Source organism: Ruditapes philippinarum, unplaced genomic scaffold, assembly GCF_026571515.1.
Source record: "Ruditapes philippinarum isolate M1 unplaced genomic scaffold, ASM2657151v2 ctg16010_1_1_1_1, whole genome shotgun sequence".
Lineage (NCBI taxonomy): Eukaryota > Metazoa > Mollusca > Bivalvia > Venerida > Veneridae > Ruditapes > Ruditapes philippinarum.
The window spans coordinates 187-20,063 of NW_026854770.1; the positions used below are offsets into that span (position 1 = coordinate 187).

A 19,877-nucleotide genomic window follows, 5' to 3' on the forward strand; every position below is an offset into this window, starting at 1 on the left:
TGGTTAAGTTTTTGTATGTAAGCTGGTATCTCCATACCTACTGAAGGGAATGGATTGAAACTTCACACACTTGTTCTCTGTGATTATCTAAGATGATTGGCACAAGTCCCATAACTCTGATTTGCTTTTTTTTAATAATTATGCCCCTTTTTCGACTTAGAAATTCTTGGTTAAGTTTTTGTATGTAAGCTGGTATCTCCATAACTACTGAAGGGAATGGATTGAAACTTCACACACTTGTTCTCTGTGATTATCTAAGATGATTGGCACAAGTCCCATAACTCTGATTTGCTTTTTTTTATAATTATGCCCCTTTTTCGACTTAGAAATTCTTGGTTAAGTTTTTGTATGTAAGCTGGTATCTCCATAACTACTGAAGGGAATGGATTGAAACTTCACACACTTGTTCTCTGTGATTATTTAAGATGATTGGTACAAGTCCCATAACTCTGATTTGCTTTTTTTGCATAATTATGCCCCTTTTTCGACTTAGAAATTCTTGGTTAAGTTTTTGTATGTAAGCTGGTATCTCCATAACTACTGAAGGGAATGGATTGAAACTTCACACACTTGGTCTCTGTGATTATTTAAGATGATTGGTACAAGTCCCATAACTCTGATTTGCTTTTTTTGCATAATTATGCCCCTTTTTCGACTCATGAATTCTTGGTAAAGTTTTTGCATGTAAGCTTGTCTCTCCATAACTACTGAAGGGAATGTATTGAAACTTGAAGAGTTTGTACCTTTTCGGACAATTTTATGTATTCATATAGGTAAGCATTATTATACTCAATGAAACACCCTTGTGACAAATTTTCGAATAGTCGAGCGTTACTGTCCTCCGACAGTTCTTGTTCTGTTTGCGAGATGACCCGAGATATAAATTGGTCATCAATTCGCTCCATTCTCCGTATAAAGGTCCGAGTGCCGCATACTTTCCGCTCTTTATTGGGATTTTTGAGTAATTTAGACACTAAACGGACAGTGTTATTAAGTTAATTCAATTGTTGATTGATAGTATCAATTAGAAACCGCCCTCGTCTGATCTTTAAACAATATGATTATTGATGATAAAGAAAATATTTTATCAACTGACAATTATTCTATGCGGTAAATCTACTGAACACCGGCTAGCATTAATTATCAAACGGACCAGGGTAAATACAGGAAATACAAATAATAACTACAAGCATTTATTGTAAATACGCATATATCCTGATGAAAGAAATAAAATATTATTTTAATTAAATTAAATTGCTTTGTCAGAATTGAATGCATAGACCCGATGCAGAAATTAAACATGTCGGACATCTCGCAAAACTGTCATAATGCCTGAACTTCTGTAGATCTTTTGCAATTGACGTTACAAACGTCCCAACAATTTGCCGCTAAAATTATTTGTCGCCCTTTCTGCCTGTGAGCATGTATTTGCCGTATTTGAATCGCTTGCGCGACCTGAAACAAAGAGACTTGCTCGACAACTCATTGTTTTTCGTTTATTTAATCACCTTATAAAAATATAAAGAAGTATACCACATTTATTGGTAAAAATTTCCGAAAGAGCGAATTTCTAGTTTTTAAACGGGGTTTATACTTCCCAACTTACCCGTCTGTCTACTGCTGCTCAAAACTTGTTTGTTCAACTATTCAACGTCCAAACGACGCCAAAAGTCAGATTTATGTCATTTTAATATTAATAGATGATTACTTGTATTTAATTTCATAAAACAATCATTTAATTTGTTTCAACATTTGTTTATATTTTAACATTATATGAAAATTTCGGCGTGCGCCGATGTTGCGTTGCCATGGTTATTAAAGTGCACATAACTCGTAAAGGAAATAAAAGTTAACAATAAAAGTAAATCTTACTTTTGAAAATAAAGACACTCTTTCAATTCATATCCACTTAGGGTGTTTTTATGAACTAAGTAAAAAATGACAGCAAAAATCCACGAACTTTTTGAACATACCTCGTATATGTAGATTTACAATATATAAAATTTAAAAAAAACTTTGATGTAGTAATAAAGGTATTTTTAATCGCTGATTATTACAAGCATATTAAAGTAGTATAGTATTCGACACAATCAATTTCTAATAAGTATACGTCAAAAAGAAATATTGAAACAAATGTTGTAAAAAAAACAAATATTCAAATATATTCGAATATGGAAAACGAATATTCAAACATCGAATTCCTTATTCGTTCCCAGCCCTAATATAAACTTATATCAAGCAAAGTCAGTTAAATGTTTTTGTTTTCATATCATTATTCCAATTTTTCATGTAAACACTGCCATGTGCTTCTGTTAACTAATGGAGGTTCATGACCTGTGTTAATCACATAACTCCTCCCAGAAAATTCATATTTTAAATTTGACAGTTAAGATTTTGTATATAGTCATATCATACAGAATATCCATAATTTATCGTAAATTAATTACCTCTTGTAATTGTACCTCTATCTGTATGTACTGTGTTAATTGGATAACCATTCTTGTGTGCTTTTGTACCTCATACCTCACAGTGCATGTGCAGTCAATGTCATATGACACCTTTCTGTTGACATAGATGCACTTGCTACCAACAACAACCAGCTACATCTTTGCTTGGTCAATCCCTTAATGGGTTTTAAATGTAAATGATTTTTTATTTTCAGAATCTGATGTCAGCACTGAGCTTGACGACAGTGATAATGACCCTGACTTCAATTTAGAGTCTCATCATTCTGATTATATCTCTGATTCATCAGGCTCCGATTCATCAGAAGTTATTCCAGTTCAAAATTTTCCAGGACTATCTATGAAACCAAGTTATGTAAAAATGCGTTCCAATACAAATAACGATGAATCAGATAATGTAGTGACATCAACCTCTGATAGTGCTCCAAAGAGAAAGTTAAGTGTCCAAACTACAAACAATGAAAATGGGAGAAAATGGGACAAGCTACAGTACTGCATGTACTGTGAGAATGGCTTCACAAACCTTCGGAAACATTTCTTCAGTAAACACAAAAATGAAAATGAAGTGAAACATATTTTAGATTTGCCTAAAAAGTCGCATGAAAGGAGTGTGGAACTAACTCGCATTAGAAATGCTGGCAATTACAAGCATAATGTCCAGGCTTTGAAGGAAGGGAAAGGTACACTAGTGGTTGTGTCCAGACAATCTCATGATAATGATCCAGGGGATTATCTTCCCTGTGAGGATTGTCTAGGTTTCTTTCTAAAAGATTCTCTTTGGCGACACAAAAAAGAATGTTCTTTGTCTTCAGGGAAAAAATCTAGAAGAGTACAAGCTGACGCAGCGCTTCTCCTACCTGCTACCAACAACATTAATAAAGGACTGAAAGAGAATGTGTTTGGAAGGATGGTGAGAGATGAAGTGACAATTGTAGTACGTAATGATCCAATTATTCTCAAAGTTGGAGAGAAACTCTATCAAAAGCATGGGCATTTGCCACATCTGTATTCTCACATAAGCCAGAAAATGAGAGAACTTGGGCGGTTCTTGATATGCTCACGAAAACAAGATTCACGTATAAATTGTTTAAACGACATTCTAAGCCCTGAAAAATTTCCTGTTGTACTAAAGTCTACTAAGGTTTTGTGCGCGTACAATGCAGAAACAAATACTTTCGCAAATCCTTCATTAGCTCTCAAGTTAGGACACTTGTTAAAAAAATGTTCAAAAGTGGCTAAGTCTGAAGCCTTGATATTTGGTGATGTAGAACAAGGAAAGAAAGCAGACAATTTCTTAACTTTGTGTGAAGATGAATGGACTGACGAAATATCAACTATTGCTCTGCAAACACTTTCTACGAACAAAATGAACAAAGGACATCTGTTGCCGTTATCGGAGGACATTATGAAACTGAAGAAATATTTTGATCAGAAAACAGAGTCTTTATTGGACACACTTAATGAGAACTTTGACAAAGGTGAATGGGAATTACTGAACCAAATAACATTGGCACAGCTTGTAATATTTAATCGAAGGAGAGGTGGTGAAACGCAAAGAATGCTTGTCAGCGCTTACAATTCACGAAGCCAGAATAAAGATTGCCCTCAAGAAATAACACAGTCGCTTAGTGCAACTGAAAAAATCCTTCTCAATACCATGTCCAGAGTGGAAATTAGAGGAAAAAGGGGACGCACTGTCCCTGTATTGCTGACCCACAATGCACAGACGTGTATTGATCTCCTACTGAGATTGAGAGAAAAAGTAGGTGTTGCCAAAGACAATGAATATGTGTTCCCTAGGCCTAACTTTGGTTCTTTGGGATCACTGAGGAGTTCAGATGTGTTAAGAAACTTTGCTAAGGCAGCAGGTCTAACAAAACCTGAATTGATAACTACTACACGACTTCGGAAACATGTTGCAACAGTGGCACAAGTGCTTAGCTTAAACAAGAACGACCTTGACATCATAGCCAGTTTCATGGGTCATGACATAAACATACACAGGACATTCTATAGACTCCCACAAGAAACGCTTCAGGTGGCAAGAATGGGACGCCTGTTGACGGCTTTTAACAATGGTACTATTGGCCAGTACAATGGCAAATCGTTGGATGAAATTGCAGTGGATGAAAGTAAGTGAATGTTTAAGTTTTTCATGCCCCCCTTCAAAGAAGTGGGGTATATTGCTTTGCACATATTGGTCGGTCGGTCCATAGACAAACTTATCTGATCAATAAATAAGTAAATGATACCTATTGATTTTGGGGTCAAAGGTCATGGTCACAGTGTTAAGATTAAAACATTTTCTGGAAAATAATTTATTTATGGGAGTTGGCCTATGAATTTTGCTTAGAGGTTGGTCATGACAAAAAAACCTATTAATTATGAGCTCACCAGATTAAAGTATATATCAAATAGGTTGCCCTTGGGGAGGGGGGGGGGTGCATACATGTTTTACAAACTTTTCTGTTTAAATGTCATTAACCATATGAATAATTTAGTCAATTGTATACTTTTTGCAGACACTTTTAATGGTTATTATGACATTCAACTACAAACATTTACAGCTATACTGGAATCACTTTGTCAATCGGTCAGTCTATCCATCTGCTCCATCGTGTCTGCTCTATAAATCCTATAACCGTTGAAGGATTTTCTTCAATCTTGGTTAAAATGTTAACCTCAACAAGAGGGTGTGCAGAATTTATGTCACCACTTTGCTGGCTCAAGGTCACTCTGGAGGTCAAAGGTCAAATACTAGACAATTTCTTGTCCCCTCTGTAAATCTTATACCCCTTGAAGGATTGTCCTTAAACTTGGCTGAAATGTTTACCTCAACAGGAAGATTTGCAGAACCCATGTAACCTCTCTGCTGGTTCAAGGCCAAGGTCATAATTTGAGGTCAAAGGTTAACATTTTAATTTTATGGCTCTTCTATAAATCCTTGACCAGCTGAAGGATTTTCTTCAAACTTTGCTCAAATGTTCACCACAAATAGCAGTGTTACCATGTTACCTATTTGCAGGCTTAGGGTCAAGGTCACATTGGAGGTCAAAGGTCAAATATCAGATAAGTTTGCAGGCCTCGACATTAGCGGTGGTCCGTTGGTCCGAGACCACCTGATTTTGGCAAGGACCACCTAATTTTAATAGCCACTGGTCCGTCGGACCACTTGCATTTTCTGGTTTATGCAGGCTTATTTGGGATACAATTTTGCGATTTGGTCAAAAATATGTTATTTCCATTTTGTTTAAAATCATTTGTCCGATGTGCATTGTATATGGTTCACTAATCTCTGACTAGTTAAAGAAGTTCAGTCATCAATAACTTTCATTTTAAGTCGCTAAAATTGTGTTTATGCAAGTTAAAAGAGTTAAGAATTTGTGCTATTAATATAGGTACAAATTCATTCAAATGATGCTAGTAATTATGCATCGTTGTATACCCACGGTGGGACCATTGACATTTATGTTAGGTTGCATGTTAATCAACCGTGGGTATCCGACGATGGTAATTACGATATTGTATGGGATATCGGATAAACTTAAATTTCAGATACTTGAATAATGGCAGCGAACGACAGGAACTGGAAAAATGCATCTAGTAATTCTTTGCTACTTATGTTTAACGATAAGAGATCCATTTTTTCCAGAGTTAAAATTACCTTAAAAGGTTAAAAATACTCAATGTCAAAAATATATATCAATTAATCAACAAGCAACAGAGAGGTAAAAATTCTTTATTCATTTTAAATCAGTGAGAAAAATAAGCTAAACTATAGTTATAATATTTTTTTATCCTTAAGATATTTCCTTGTTTTCAAAGTCAAGAATAAGATAATGTATTAGTTTTATTTAAAATGTTAATCTATAATATATCATGATTATTAGACGTACCACGTATCAGCAATAAATATTTAAATAACAGTTAAAAAAATGACAGGCACAAATGGTTTCAATATTACCTAACTTGAGTTGAGGGAGAAATCACTTCAATATAAAAGTTAACATAAATAATTTATTTACTAAATAAGTTAAGAGCTATGATGTGTATTTTTGAATGAGATAAAAAAACAACAAATAACTGAACGAAAGAAAACACCTACTGACTTGCTCTCCTTAAATTCTGATTTAAAAAAGATATATATCTAAAATATCTGTTTTTTCTTTAAAGGTTAATAATACACCTTGTCGTCAATTCTAAGCATTTTTGTCTAAATTTGCAGTAAAATGATATAATAATAGTAATTGACCACCTGACTTCTGGAAGGACCACTTAAATTTCAATTCTAGTGGTCCGGCATACCACCTGCTTAAAAAGTTAGTGTCGAGGCCTGGTTTGTGTCAGCTCTGTAAATTGACGGATTTTCTTCAAACTTGGCTGAAGATGATTTACAGAATCCCATTCACTGCTGTGTTGGTTCAAGGTCAATAAATGTCACAATCTTAGGTTAAAGGTTAACTATCAGACAATTGTGTGGCCCTTTTAGTAGATAATTACCAGCTGAAGGAATTTCTTTCAATTTTGCTAAAATATTAAGTTGAATGTCAGCCTTAAATGTCAAAGGTCAAATATACAATTTCTCTGAAACTCTTATCCCATTGATAGATTTCCTTATATCAAATGTAAACCTCAACATAGCAATGTATGGAATCATTGTCAAAGCCTTGCTGACTCAAGGTAATGGTCACCCTGGGAGGTAAAGGTCAAATATCAGACATTTGCCCTATAAACCCTTTTCTTCATAAAGATTTTCACCTTAACAGGGCGATGTGCAGAACCAATGCATTTCTGTGCAGACTCAAAGTCAAGTACACCTTTGAAGGTCAATGTCAAACACTTTAGTGGCCGCTCTATAAATCTTGTAGCATTTTGTGTCCTCACTGCTGTCAGTGATTCAGATTTGATCTTCTTACCTTAGGACAGGTGTCCTTAAATGATAAAAAAAAGTTCGGGTCATTTGTCCTTAACCACAGAAAAAAACTTTGGACAATTTCTTTTATCTCTAAATAAGTAATGTATATGGTAGGCTGGTATAAAAATTCAATATTTAATTCACATGTCTCTTAATATTTGAATTCTGGTAAAAAGGGATGAACAAAATACTTAAATGCATATTCAATATCTGTTTAACAAAGACAAAAGTTGCTGTCCTTCACATATTCCGTGTGTGTATGTAACAATGTTAATCATATGAATTAAGTGACTCACTTTCCATAATTTACAGAGGAACATTGGGTGAGGGCATCCTTTTTCCTGACTACAGTTTAATGGTAAATTGGCATTTTTAGGGTTTTTTTTAAACATAAAAAGCATTATGCAAAACTCATACAACCACAGTTCTGCAAGTCGCTGATATAACAGAACATATTTCTATTCGTAATATGTATGTTTAAAATTACCTGTGTACATAATTGTTTTATTCCAAAATAAAAAAATCCAACATGTAGATTTGCTAAAAATGCAGACAAATAAAGATGTATTTGGGTGCTTTTGACTTTGACACAGTTAAAAGGCTGATTGGCTAATGACATTCTACGTTGCATATGGGAGGGTCAACAATTGCTTGGGATTTAACATTTTTCGGCGATTCAATTATTCTTAGCTGAATTACGTTTTCTGCTGGTAAGCAGTGCATATTAGTAAGCGATGGAGATTTAATTATTTAATGAAATATTGACTCTTGTCGCACATATTGTCTTGAAGGACAGTAATTTTCTTGGTCCGATGGGCGTATTGAATTTAGTTTTCCCGGTGATCTATCACCATGGCAACCCAAAGAAAAAACTTAAAATATCTTGTTTTAGAAAACCGCAAAAGCTAGAGATTAAATATTTGGCATGAAACATTACCTAGTCAGTGTGTACCAAGTTTGTTCAAATAAATGCCCTGGGGTCAAAATTGGCCCCGCCCGGGGGGTCATTGATTTTCCTTATTTGTATATAGTAAAAACATAAAAAATCTTCTTTTCAAAACCCCAAAATAGCTAGAGCTTAAATATTCAGCATGAAACATCTCTTCTAGTAGGTGTCTACCAAGTTTGTTCAAATAAAAGCCCTGGGGTCAAAATTGGCCCCGCCCCAGGGGTCATTGATTTTCCTTATTTGTATATAGTAAAAAATTAAAATATTTTCTTTTAGAAAACCACAAGAGCTAGAGCTTAAATATTAGGCATGAAACATCACCTAGTCAGTGTCTACCAAGTTTATTCAAATAAATGCCCTGGGGTCAAAATTGGCCCCGCCCCGGGGGGTCATTGTTTTTCCTTATATGTATATAGTTCAAACTTATAAAATCTTGTTTTAAAAACCCCAAATACCTAGAGCTTGAATATTAAGCATGAAACATCTTTCAGTGGGTGTCTACCAAGTTTGTTCAAATAAATGCCCTGGGGTTAAAATTGGGCCGGCATTGGGGGGGGGGGGGGTCATTGATTTTCATTATTTTGCATAGAGTAAAAACTTAAAAAATCTTCTTTTTAAAACCCCAAAGAGTTAGAGCTTAGATATTTATCATGAAACATCTTCTAATAGCTGTCTTATGTAACCAAGTTTGTTCAATAAAAGTCCCTGGTTTAAAATTGGCATTGGCCCAGGGGCCTATATACAGGTGAGCGATTTCAGGGCCATCATGGTCGTCTTGTTTATAATTAATCTTGAATTGCACTAGAGTCAGTGTACCCGGTTCCGCACAGGACCCGGTCCCGCACACTTTCCCATTTTTCATTTTTTCTTAAAAAAATCAAATGAATTTATTTAGTTTTCATTTGTGTTTCACTGAACTGGCATGTTTTCAACAGGATATGACATAATCTGGGATCTTGCACCCCAGCCTCTCCCTAGACAGTGCAGACGAAAATGTAAATACATGTACATGGCTGTGTAGGTCACACATAAAAACAACTTATTCAGCAATTAAACCATGCTAATTTCTATTTTAATGTTAAGATCATTATAAAATATATATTTGAAAAGAAATGTATGTTTTTGTTATGGCAAATTTGCTGTTAGTTATGAAATATATGCACATGAATTAACTTCTCCCAACTACCAAACGTCAAGTCATTTCACCTTGATTCTTTTGTTTAAAATGATACCAAACTCTTAATCGAACAAATCATAACTAAACAGATGAAAAAACCTTCAATAATAATGTTTTATGTCTGTCTTTACTACCTACAAGTGGTAAAAAGTATATTTCAATTGCTGTTACATGTTTCCTGTGTGCTACTATGCTTGGAAATAAATGTTTGTATACTGTAGTAAGAATGTGCATTAAATTTATTTGAAGTCCTGAAAATTTGCAAAGAAATATAACTTATCTGGACTTACAGATGTTGAATACTTTATAAAACATGTTTAAGTTGTAAAATAACCTTTCAGTATAAAAATGGCCTTGTGTGCGGAACCGAGTCCACTATTTATCATATTTGGCCCATTCCTGTTGCTTAAAATCAAGTGCGCCTAGAAGTATGACCTACTTAAGATAGAAATGTTTCGGTAATCAGTTTTTATGGGCAAAGGATGTAATTTTCAAAATAATATCTATTATAAGAAGAATTTTTAACTATAAGATAATTTTCTTATTTTTACTTAAAAAAGTGTACGACTCCGGGTACACTGACTCTACAAATTAGTCTGTGTCATAGGGAGCAGGTGGGGTATTTGTCACTCCTGTGGCAGCTCTATTCTGTTCAAATTATGCTCATTTCCAATTATTGAAGTGTGACAATGATTTCTTTGACAGCTGAGGAGTTAAGCAGTGAGGAAGAAATAGATGATGAAGTAAATGAAGAAGAAGGTATTTTTTTGCATTAATAAGATTATTTGACCATTTATAAAGATATTTAAAATTGTGCACCTGCAGCCAAGAATGTCCCCATCCTGATTTCACATACAAGTCTTCAAACTCCTCACAGTGATTACCTCCCTTTGGCAGAATTGTAATCACTACCTTCACAGACGTCACATGATGATGAAAGTCACATGACGTAACGTGGAAATTCAAATGTAAACATCAACCGTTACATAGAAAATCTTACGTCATTTTTCTCTTTCTGTTTTATTTTTACCTTTTTGTACCTACGTCTGTTATATTTTATCAAAAAATTATCAAGAGTATACAAAATAATGAAAAATAAATTAAAAAGCTAAAAAATATAAATATCCAAATATTGATATTTCAATGTTTGTGATGGCAGAGATCTCTGTACTGATAAGGGGAGATAACTGCGTAGGAGATTGACAAGTCTTATGTAGATAAATCTTTGAAAATTTGGTCAAACCACAATGCAAAGAGCTTTGATATTTTGCATGTAGTGTTTGTTTTCAAATATTGTGCAATTTATGCCTTTTGGATAAAATTATGTCCAAACTACAGGGACATGCCCCCTTACAAAGTATTATATTTCAAAAATCTTTGAAAATTTTATTACTTTAAACTTATAAACATGTTAAATGAAGGTCTACTCAGGTGAAAGATAAAAGGCCATCTGGGCCCTCTTGTTTTTTATATACATATGAAATTGTACATGTAATTAGTTAACTTACCATCTTTCAGATCTGGAACCAGACCAGATTACCAAGCCGTCACAGCGACAGCCAAAACCTGTTAAGTCAACTGTGAGCAAATCTGGCCAACCTAGTAAGTATTTAATGTAATCATCATGTCATCCTTGAAAGTCACAGATGATGTCTCTTGTTTGAATATATACATGTCATCAATATCAACTAAGACAGAATTCCTAATAGAAATTAAACATGGTTTGTCAATAGAATCATACATGTTCACATCCATCCATGAAAGGGAGACATGTTAGATAATTTATGTCTCCCCACATCTGGGGGAGACATGTTTTGCCCCATCCATCTGTCTGTCTGTCTGTTACGTTTTATTTCAGCTCAGTAACTTGAGTACCTTTTGACCCACAGCCTTCAAACTTCACAGGATCATTGCCCCTATTCAGTAGAAGAACCTTACAGTTTTTGGGGTCAGTAGGTCAAATGTCAAGGTTACAGGGACCTGAAGAGTGAAAATGGTTTCTGCTCAGTACTTTCACTGCCATTTTATCCAGAGCCTCCGACCTTCATAGGATGATTGCCGTCATAGAGTAGGAGAATTCTATTGTTTTTGAAATCAGTAAATGAAAGCTCAAGGTCACACAGAACTGAAGAGTGAAAATGGTTTTTACTCAATAACTTGAGTACCACTCAACCCAGAGCCTACAAACTTCACAGAATGATTGCCATTCACAAGTAAAAGAACCCTTTCAGTTTTGGGGTATGTAGGTCATAGGTCAAGATCACAGGGACCAGTAGAGTGAAAACTGTTTCTGCTGAATAACTGGAAAACCATTACACCTACACTCTTTAAACTTTAAAAGATACTTGCCTTTCTTGAATAAAAGAACCATATGGTTTTTGGTTCACTAGGTCAAAAGTCAAAGTCACAGGGACCTGTAGTGTGACAACTGTTTGCGCTCTAAAACTAAAGTGTTGTTTCACATATATATATATATATATATATATATATATATATATATATATATATATTATATATATATATATATATATATATATTTATATACATATTTTTGTGTCGCCTTGAAAAAGGCATATAGGGGTTACTTTTGTCGGCAGTGTTGGCGTCGTTGTAGGTGTCGAATTCCCCTTAAGCTTGTCCGGAGCATAAGTCGGATTGACTTCAAACTTGGTATGCTGATGCTTCTTACAATGACTTGAAGTGCAGTGCACAAGAACCAGTACTCTGCACTTCTTATTTTTTGAGTTATTGCCCTTTGTTGATTTTCATACTTTATTTTTGTCCAGGCCATATGTCATAAATTATAAAAGCTTTAGACTTGAAACTTAGTAGGATGATAGATCTTATTGGTAAGAAGTGCAATGCACAGAAACTGCTGCTCTGCATTTCTTATTTTTTGAGCTATTGCCCTTTGTTGATTTTCAAATATCATTTTTATCCTGGCCATTTCTCCTAATCTATATTGTTCACAAGGCGACACATCCGACTCACGGAGTTCTAGTTTTATATTATGCAAGCTCTGGGTGAGCGGAAACAGTTTATATATATAGTGTATATATATATATATATTCGCTATTTAGCTCTTCTTTATCTTTGTTCAATCAGGTGCTGGGGGAGAAAAACATCTAGTTTGCCTCTATTATATATATGCTGTTTTCCAATACAAAAAAGGTTTTTTCTTTAAAATAGTGGATGAATTTACTATAGCAGCCATTTCATTAATAAAAAATAAGTAAATTATGCAGATACATGATTTTCCTGAATGCAAAATCAGTGCATATTGTACCTAGCTAAGCTCTTTAAAGGAAACACTAAGACTTGCAAAAATGAAAGTAATGTTATTTCCATTTATTGAAAATGTCTCTAAATTCATTACGCATATGATATACAGTCTGACCCTGGTTATTTGACAACCCTATATTCGAATACCCGGTCTTTATCCGAAGTACATCGCCGGTCCCGTAATCAATATAAATACAAGCGTATTATTCGAAATGCATTTTCCGAATACCTCCTGTTTTTCGAAGTAAAATTTCGTTCCCAATCATACAATTATGAAAGAATTTCACACCAATTATTCAAAGCCAGACTAATTGACGCTGATCAACTCGGTGACGGTCTTAACTTGTGAAAATTTTCTAACAGCCGTGCATGTATTTAGACTATCGTGATAATTATGTGTCTTTTAATTTTATTATTTAATTACCGAAAACAACTTGCATGTGAGTGATTTCTGTTTGATTATTGGACGGTTAAAAGTAATAATTCAATGTAATAATTAATTAAATCAAAGAATGAAAGTAAACAATTTAAAATAAGAAATAAATAAACAAGCAAACACTACCACATATTTGCATATGAATACTGAAAAAAAATTCTATTTAGGAAATAGATATTGATTCTGAGTGCATTGTTGTAGAATAATGCACGTTTTGAGTTCAAATGCGTAGTAATATAATCACGAAGGCCGCTAGGCCTGAGTGATTAATTACAAAGCATTTGAACGAAAAACGTGCATTATTATACAATAATGCACGAAGAATTAATATCTATTTCCATTCTAACACGTCAAGAAAAAATATAATTATTATTATAAAGATGGACTTCATGTTTGGCGGTTAAATTTGTTTTCGTCTCAGAGTTTCCAATAGAAACGTTCTTTAAAGGCTGTTCCAATGGGTTGAAAAAAACTGTCGTTAAATCTACCGTGTGTAAAAACATTTTAAGAATAACGAATTTTATACGTTGATATAACTCTTTGTTTGTTAATTTTTTTTCACTCTATAATTTTCAAGCGAAATACAAATTATTAAAACTGAAATAAATGTAAAACTTAACTCGTTTGCGACATTAAAATAGCGTACTTAATTTGATTGTTTTGTACGTGCTGTTTGGCGCTACATTGTGACGTCACGTAAACAACATTTTAAACGTCTGTACAGCGTTAACGACTGAATTAAAGATATTGGTGTTCGGATTTATTTTCTTAGTTAGACCATTTTCTTTCATTCTAGATAGTTTTCACAACAAAATTCGACAAAAAATTGTTTTTATTTATCAGATTTTTCAAACAAAATGGCGCCCTCAATGTGAAAATACACAGGGAGATAATAAGAACGGCGAGTGCATTGTTGTAGAATAATGCACGCTTCGGGCCTTCTTTGTTTATATAGAAAAAATTTCGATAGTGTTAGAATTCAAATTAGTGCATTATGTCCACTAGCACAAGATATCCTAATTGTGAATATATATCTTATCTATGATTAAAATACTGCATCGTGCCCAATATGTTGTTACTGGGAATGCTTGAAGATGACAATGATAATTTTCATGTACATACGTTAAATGGACTAAATAATATGGAATAAAATGCAAGTATTTATGTATTCAATACCAATAAAATTTTATGTTTATATGCACATTTTGTTTTTTATTTCGTTTGATAAATGAAAGCAATTGTGTTGTAAAAGGTACTTTTTGCTATAATCGGCGTATGGCCAAAGTTCAATAATTGTAGTCTATCACTATATTCGGATGTCGATTATTTGAAGCCATTGATTATTCGAAATAAATTTTCTGTCCCAAGCAATTCAAATAATTGGGGTTGGACTGTATCTGCTAGGTAAGCAGGAAAAGTAATCATAATTAAGGTTGCTCTTATATTACTTTCAATCAATTTACATGTTTGTTAACCAATGGTTTCCAACTTCTGTATTATTGAAGGTGGTTCCTTTTAAGCTTGAGTATACAAAGTTATATGGAGAGCTCTCTTACTCACCCTGACGTTGGCCTCCACATCCAGATTTCAGATTAAAGTTTTTGTGCAGTAAAAAATATTTTACAATAACTTGTTATTTCTTAAGTTATCAACTTCAAACTTCAAATATATGTTCCTTATCATCAACCAGATCTTATGTGACAAGGTTTATAACTCTAAATGCAATATTTTCAGAATTATTTCCCCTTGAACTTAGAATTTTCCTTAACAAATATTGTTTTTTACTCTTTCATCTTTATTTCTTAGTTCAAATATATGTTCCTTTATAATCATCAACCATATTTTATGTGACTAGGATTTCTTATGGTATCTTCCTTGAACTTCATATATCTGTTCCTTACCACCAACCACATCTTATGTGACATGGTTTATAACACTAAATGAAATATTTTCAGAATTATCTCCCCTTCAACTTAGAAATTTCCTTAAAAAAATATTAGTTTTTACCCTTACCTTTTTATTTTATAAGGTGTCAACTTCAAAATTCAAATATATATTCCTTATCATCAGCCATGTCTGATGTGACAAGGTTCATAACTCTAAATGGAATATTTTTAGAATTATCAGTTTATCACCCTTTTAACTAAGAAATTTCCTTAATTATTTTACTCTTACTTATTTATTTCTTCAGGTATCAACTTCAAACTACAAAATATAGGTTCTTATCATCAACCACATAATAATATGTGATAAGAATTTTAACTATAGCAACAATATTTTCACAATCATCTCCCAATAGAACTTTCTTTAAAACTGTTATTTTTTGCTGTAACTTCTTTATTTCTTAAGGTATCTTCTTCAAACTTCAAATACTAGAATATATTTCTTATCATCCCCCACATGATGTGTGATAAGATTCACAACCCTATCACTAATTTTTAACAGAATTATCCCCCTTGAAAATTGTTATAGCTTTCTTGTTATTGACACAGAATTATATTTATATCATAATTGATTATTTTTTCAAAGTTTTGTCTTCCTTTACTGCATCCAGCTTTTAATTAGTTGAGCATTGCTGTCTCCTCCGACAGCTCTGGTTTATTTTATACATGGATTATTATTAAAGCAAAAAGGAAAAATCTGGAAACAAATCTCGGAAGCATTAATCACAACAAAATATCAAATAAGTGCAACATCTCTCACTCCCCCTAGCACTGGCTTGAGCTGTACTCAATTCTAAACACTAAATAGTGCTGGCATCAATGATCCCAAAGGACTAGAAAAATATAACAACACTGAGGTGAAGTATGGGGCAACTTTTTACAGCTGCCACACAGCACTTGACACCTGCTGTTGTGAAGTATAAAAATCTGGAAACAAAGTGATCCCTCGAAAGCATTTATCACACAACACACACAATGATTATTTAATAATGATCTGTGAACTTGATTGTTTTCGATTAAATGATGTTTCTTAAACCCATTTATATCAGTTTAAAAACATTTTTGAAAAGGAACGACCTACAGTAGTTGGATACCATTGTACAGTATACATAATTTAAAGACTTCAGAAGCTTTTGTGTTCACTGTGTTGTTTTAACTCTGGCTTATAAATCAAAGCTGTAAAACATTATGCACCAGTCATTTGTTTTCACCGCCCCTCCCCAGGACCAGGGAGGGGTCAGGGATAGCCTGGACGTGGACTGAGGTTTAAGTGCCATGGTTTGCAAAAACTGCTAGACAATGTGTTTATCTACACAGGGCAGGGAAAAGGGCGGGATTTGAGATTCTGAAGTGTCCCTGCAGTACGGGGACTAAGCTGGAATTTGGAAACCACAAATCAAAATCCCTGTCCAAGAGGGTGGTAGAAACAAATGAGTGGTGCATTAAACTTATAAATGAATTCATGTAAATTTATGGAAAGTTTAAAACTTAGAAATTAGGCCATTTAATTTCTTTTTCAGAAAAGGTGCAGAGGCTTAGTGATGAGCAAAGCAACTTATTAAAGAAGTTGTTTAAAGCAAATGTGGATTTGAGAAGGGAACTTCGGCAAGTGGATTGTGAGAAAGTTATTAACAAATATGAAGTTCTCAGTCATCTGTCGTGGCAAAAAGTAAAAAACACTGTTCATAATTGGATCACATTGGAAAAGAAGAAACTGAAAAAGCTGCTATGATGATGTAGTGTAGCCAAATCTGTGTGATCATAATTTTTCTGTGTGTGGAAACTTAAGTGGGAAGTTCATTGTTAAACAACTTGCAATATGTGGACTGTTGTGACTCAAGTCACTTAGGCAATTTCTTCATATAATTATACCCCCACAAACGCAGTTAAGGGGGATATATTGGAGTCAGCTTGTCGGTCGGTCTACATCATAGTTTCCGTTGGTATATAGCAAGCTTATATGAAGACCCTGGTTGGGATTGCTTTTGGACCCCTTTGGGTCAATGTCAACATTACTAAAAATAAAAAAATGTTTTCTAGAAGGTATTACTTAAAAATGAGATGTTATTATCAATCTTGGTATTTAGCAGTCTTATTTGGAAACCCTGGTTGGGATGGCATTTTGACCCCCTGGGATACAGGATCATTTTTACTTAAGATAGAAACATGGTTTTCAGTTAAGAATGAGATATAACACTCAAATTTAATATAAAACAAGTTTATATGAGTCCTGGTTTGGATTGCAATTGATTGAAATAATTCTTTGTACACTGTTGGTACTTAATTAATTATAGGTTGAGCTCAATTTTTTTTTCTGACCACTTTTTTTCTTTAAAAAGTCCAAGTTGCTGGTGGAGGTATTAATCACTTTTATTGATAGCTCTAGTTCTTAGTGTTTTAATCAATGCATTTCAACTTTATCATTCTTGTATTATTTTTATCACCTGTATTATATTGAACACATTATTCGTGTACATCACATACAATATGTGATTAGACTTAATCAGTCAGTAATGTTTTAGCACATTCCCTTATGAAAATTTCATTTTGGTGTGCTTGGCCACTAGTTTAGAATCAGGTTTGCAAATTCATTCATTTTATGATTTGACCTGTCTCTTAAATTTAGTCTTAAGTGTGGTTAGATGGTATGGTATGTTAGCTTGGTTCCTTGCTGGTAGCAAATTTAACTGGGCAAATGTTGATATTTTATGATTTGTTGTTATCCATCTAAGTATAGTATTACATCATGTACTTAAATGACAATGTATGATTTTAAATCCTGTTTATTGACAACATATGTGTTAATAATCTACATAACTGGTGTTAGGGTTTTGGGTTGCTTAAAGGTGTAGCAGGGTACAAAACACAATAAAAATAAATATAAAATCAGGTCTTGTGGCATACATAGCATAGGTGCGAAATACTTTATTAATAGTCCCTTTTGGTAAAACCGCGGTTTACCATCATCTATCAGTCTGTCAGTCACACTTTGGGGATCCTGGGAAAACTTAAAAGTACTGAATGTTTTTTTTTATGAAACTCGAAATATAGACAGATGACAACATGGAAGTGGTGCATGTAATTCTATTTTGTTCTTCTGAAAAAAAAATCTGGTTGCTATGGCACCAAATAGACAAATTATTTCAAAAATGGATACATTTTAGGATCTTGTAATAACTGTTAAAGTACAGAATAGAAGTACTTTTTAATGAAACTTTAATTATTGATAGATGGGGATAATGCACATTATTTCATTTTGTTCCTCTGAAAAAAAATCTGGTTGCTATGGCAACAGATACATAAAAATTATATCAGACATTTATATATTTTTGGATCTTGTCTTAAAGCAGCACGCCTCCAGATTCATGCGGCTAATTTTCATGAAAATTTTGAAAATGTGGTTAAAAGTATTATTTAGTGAAATAACAAAAAGAGAGCAATTTACAAATTATCAATGGCACTTACAGCCCACGTAAATTACGAAAAAGAGGACATAATATGCAAAAATTGCCCATACTGTGTTAGTAATGCAGTAGAAATAAAGTTATAAATACTGAAAAATCAGTCATTAATCCCACATAACATTTAAATTATTACTTGCATCTTGAATATTTTTACATTTCCTAAAATCTTAGTACATTTTTCTCAAATTTGATTTTATTGAAACATTTTCGCTCATCTGGAGGCCTGCAGCTTTTACTTTAATACAACTTGGCCAAATTTGATAAAACTTGCAATGGATATTCCTTGTTGGAAGAGCTACCAATGTTGTTCAATGATTTTCATTACATGCAGAACTCCGGTTGCAATGCAGCCTAAAGGAAAATATTCTCTCTAATCACAAGGTGTAGAGCATTGATATTAGGTATGCAACATCAACTGTTGATACTCTAACAAGCTTGTTCATATTTCAGAAATGGTCCTGCTCCAAAGCCTATCAGTTTTACATAGAGTTATATAGGAACAGTCTCGACAAAATAAAATTCTCTTTTACTACATGTATATACCTTAAGGTTTTGATATTTTGACCACATGTACAACTTTGCCTTTGGAATTTTACATTAAAGGGACTCCACTGAGGTTTAAAAGCCTAAAAACAAAACATATGAATAACTTACATAAATGAGCTGGGACACTTTAAACAGATATATATGCAAAGAAAGTTAAGAAATATACTTTGAAATAAATTGAGAATCGTATTTTTATGCTTTTCTTAGCCCGATTTGAGTGAAAAGAGTTTAAACGCTTTTCATCTTGGGTCATTTTTTTAAAATTTGAATAATTATTCTGGAAAAACACAGTGTGCCAATTATCTGAAATTTTGCACAAAGATTAGTGGTCTAAACCTATATCAAATGGTACATTTATCTGGAAAAAATATTTTCAGTCCCATCATGTCAAAAAAACTCAGTGGAGTCCCTTTAACCTTATATATCCTTGACCTTAACCAATTAATCTACTTTAGCATTTTTAAAGCTTTTGACTTTAAATTCAAGGTTAATTTCATATTTTATATTTCAACTATCAGTCTTGTTTCGTAGGTCATAACATTTGTACATATTACAAACAGCCACGGTAGGCAACATTTCATGCTTGACAATTGTCTTGTTCTATAATTATATGCTGTTTAACTTTCTGATACTGTATGTTAAGTTTCATGAGTTATTAATAGAAAAGTTATAAAATTAGACCAGATTGTAAGCAGTGGCA

General features: G+C 33.4%; 1 protein-coding gene across 1 annotated transcript; it reads left to right on the forward strand.

Moving 5' to 3' along the window:
* Window positions 1-2,662: 2,662 nt before the first annotated feature.
* On the forward strand, window positions 2,663-19,865 carry LOC132740999 (uncharacterized; the record flags this gene model as incomplete). The annotated part of the gene is given in 4 exon segments (XM_060729072.1): window positions 2,663-4,597; window positions 10,212-10,265; window positions 11,025-11,108; window positions 16,688-19,865. Coding segments are annotated over 4 exon segments (2,142 nt in total). The 3' UTR covers window positions 16,900-19,865.
* Between the last annotated feature and the right edge of the window lie 12 nt (window positions 19,866-19,877).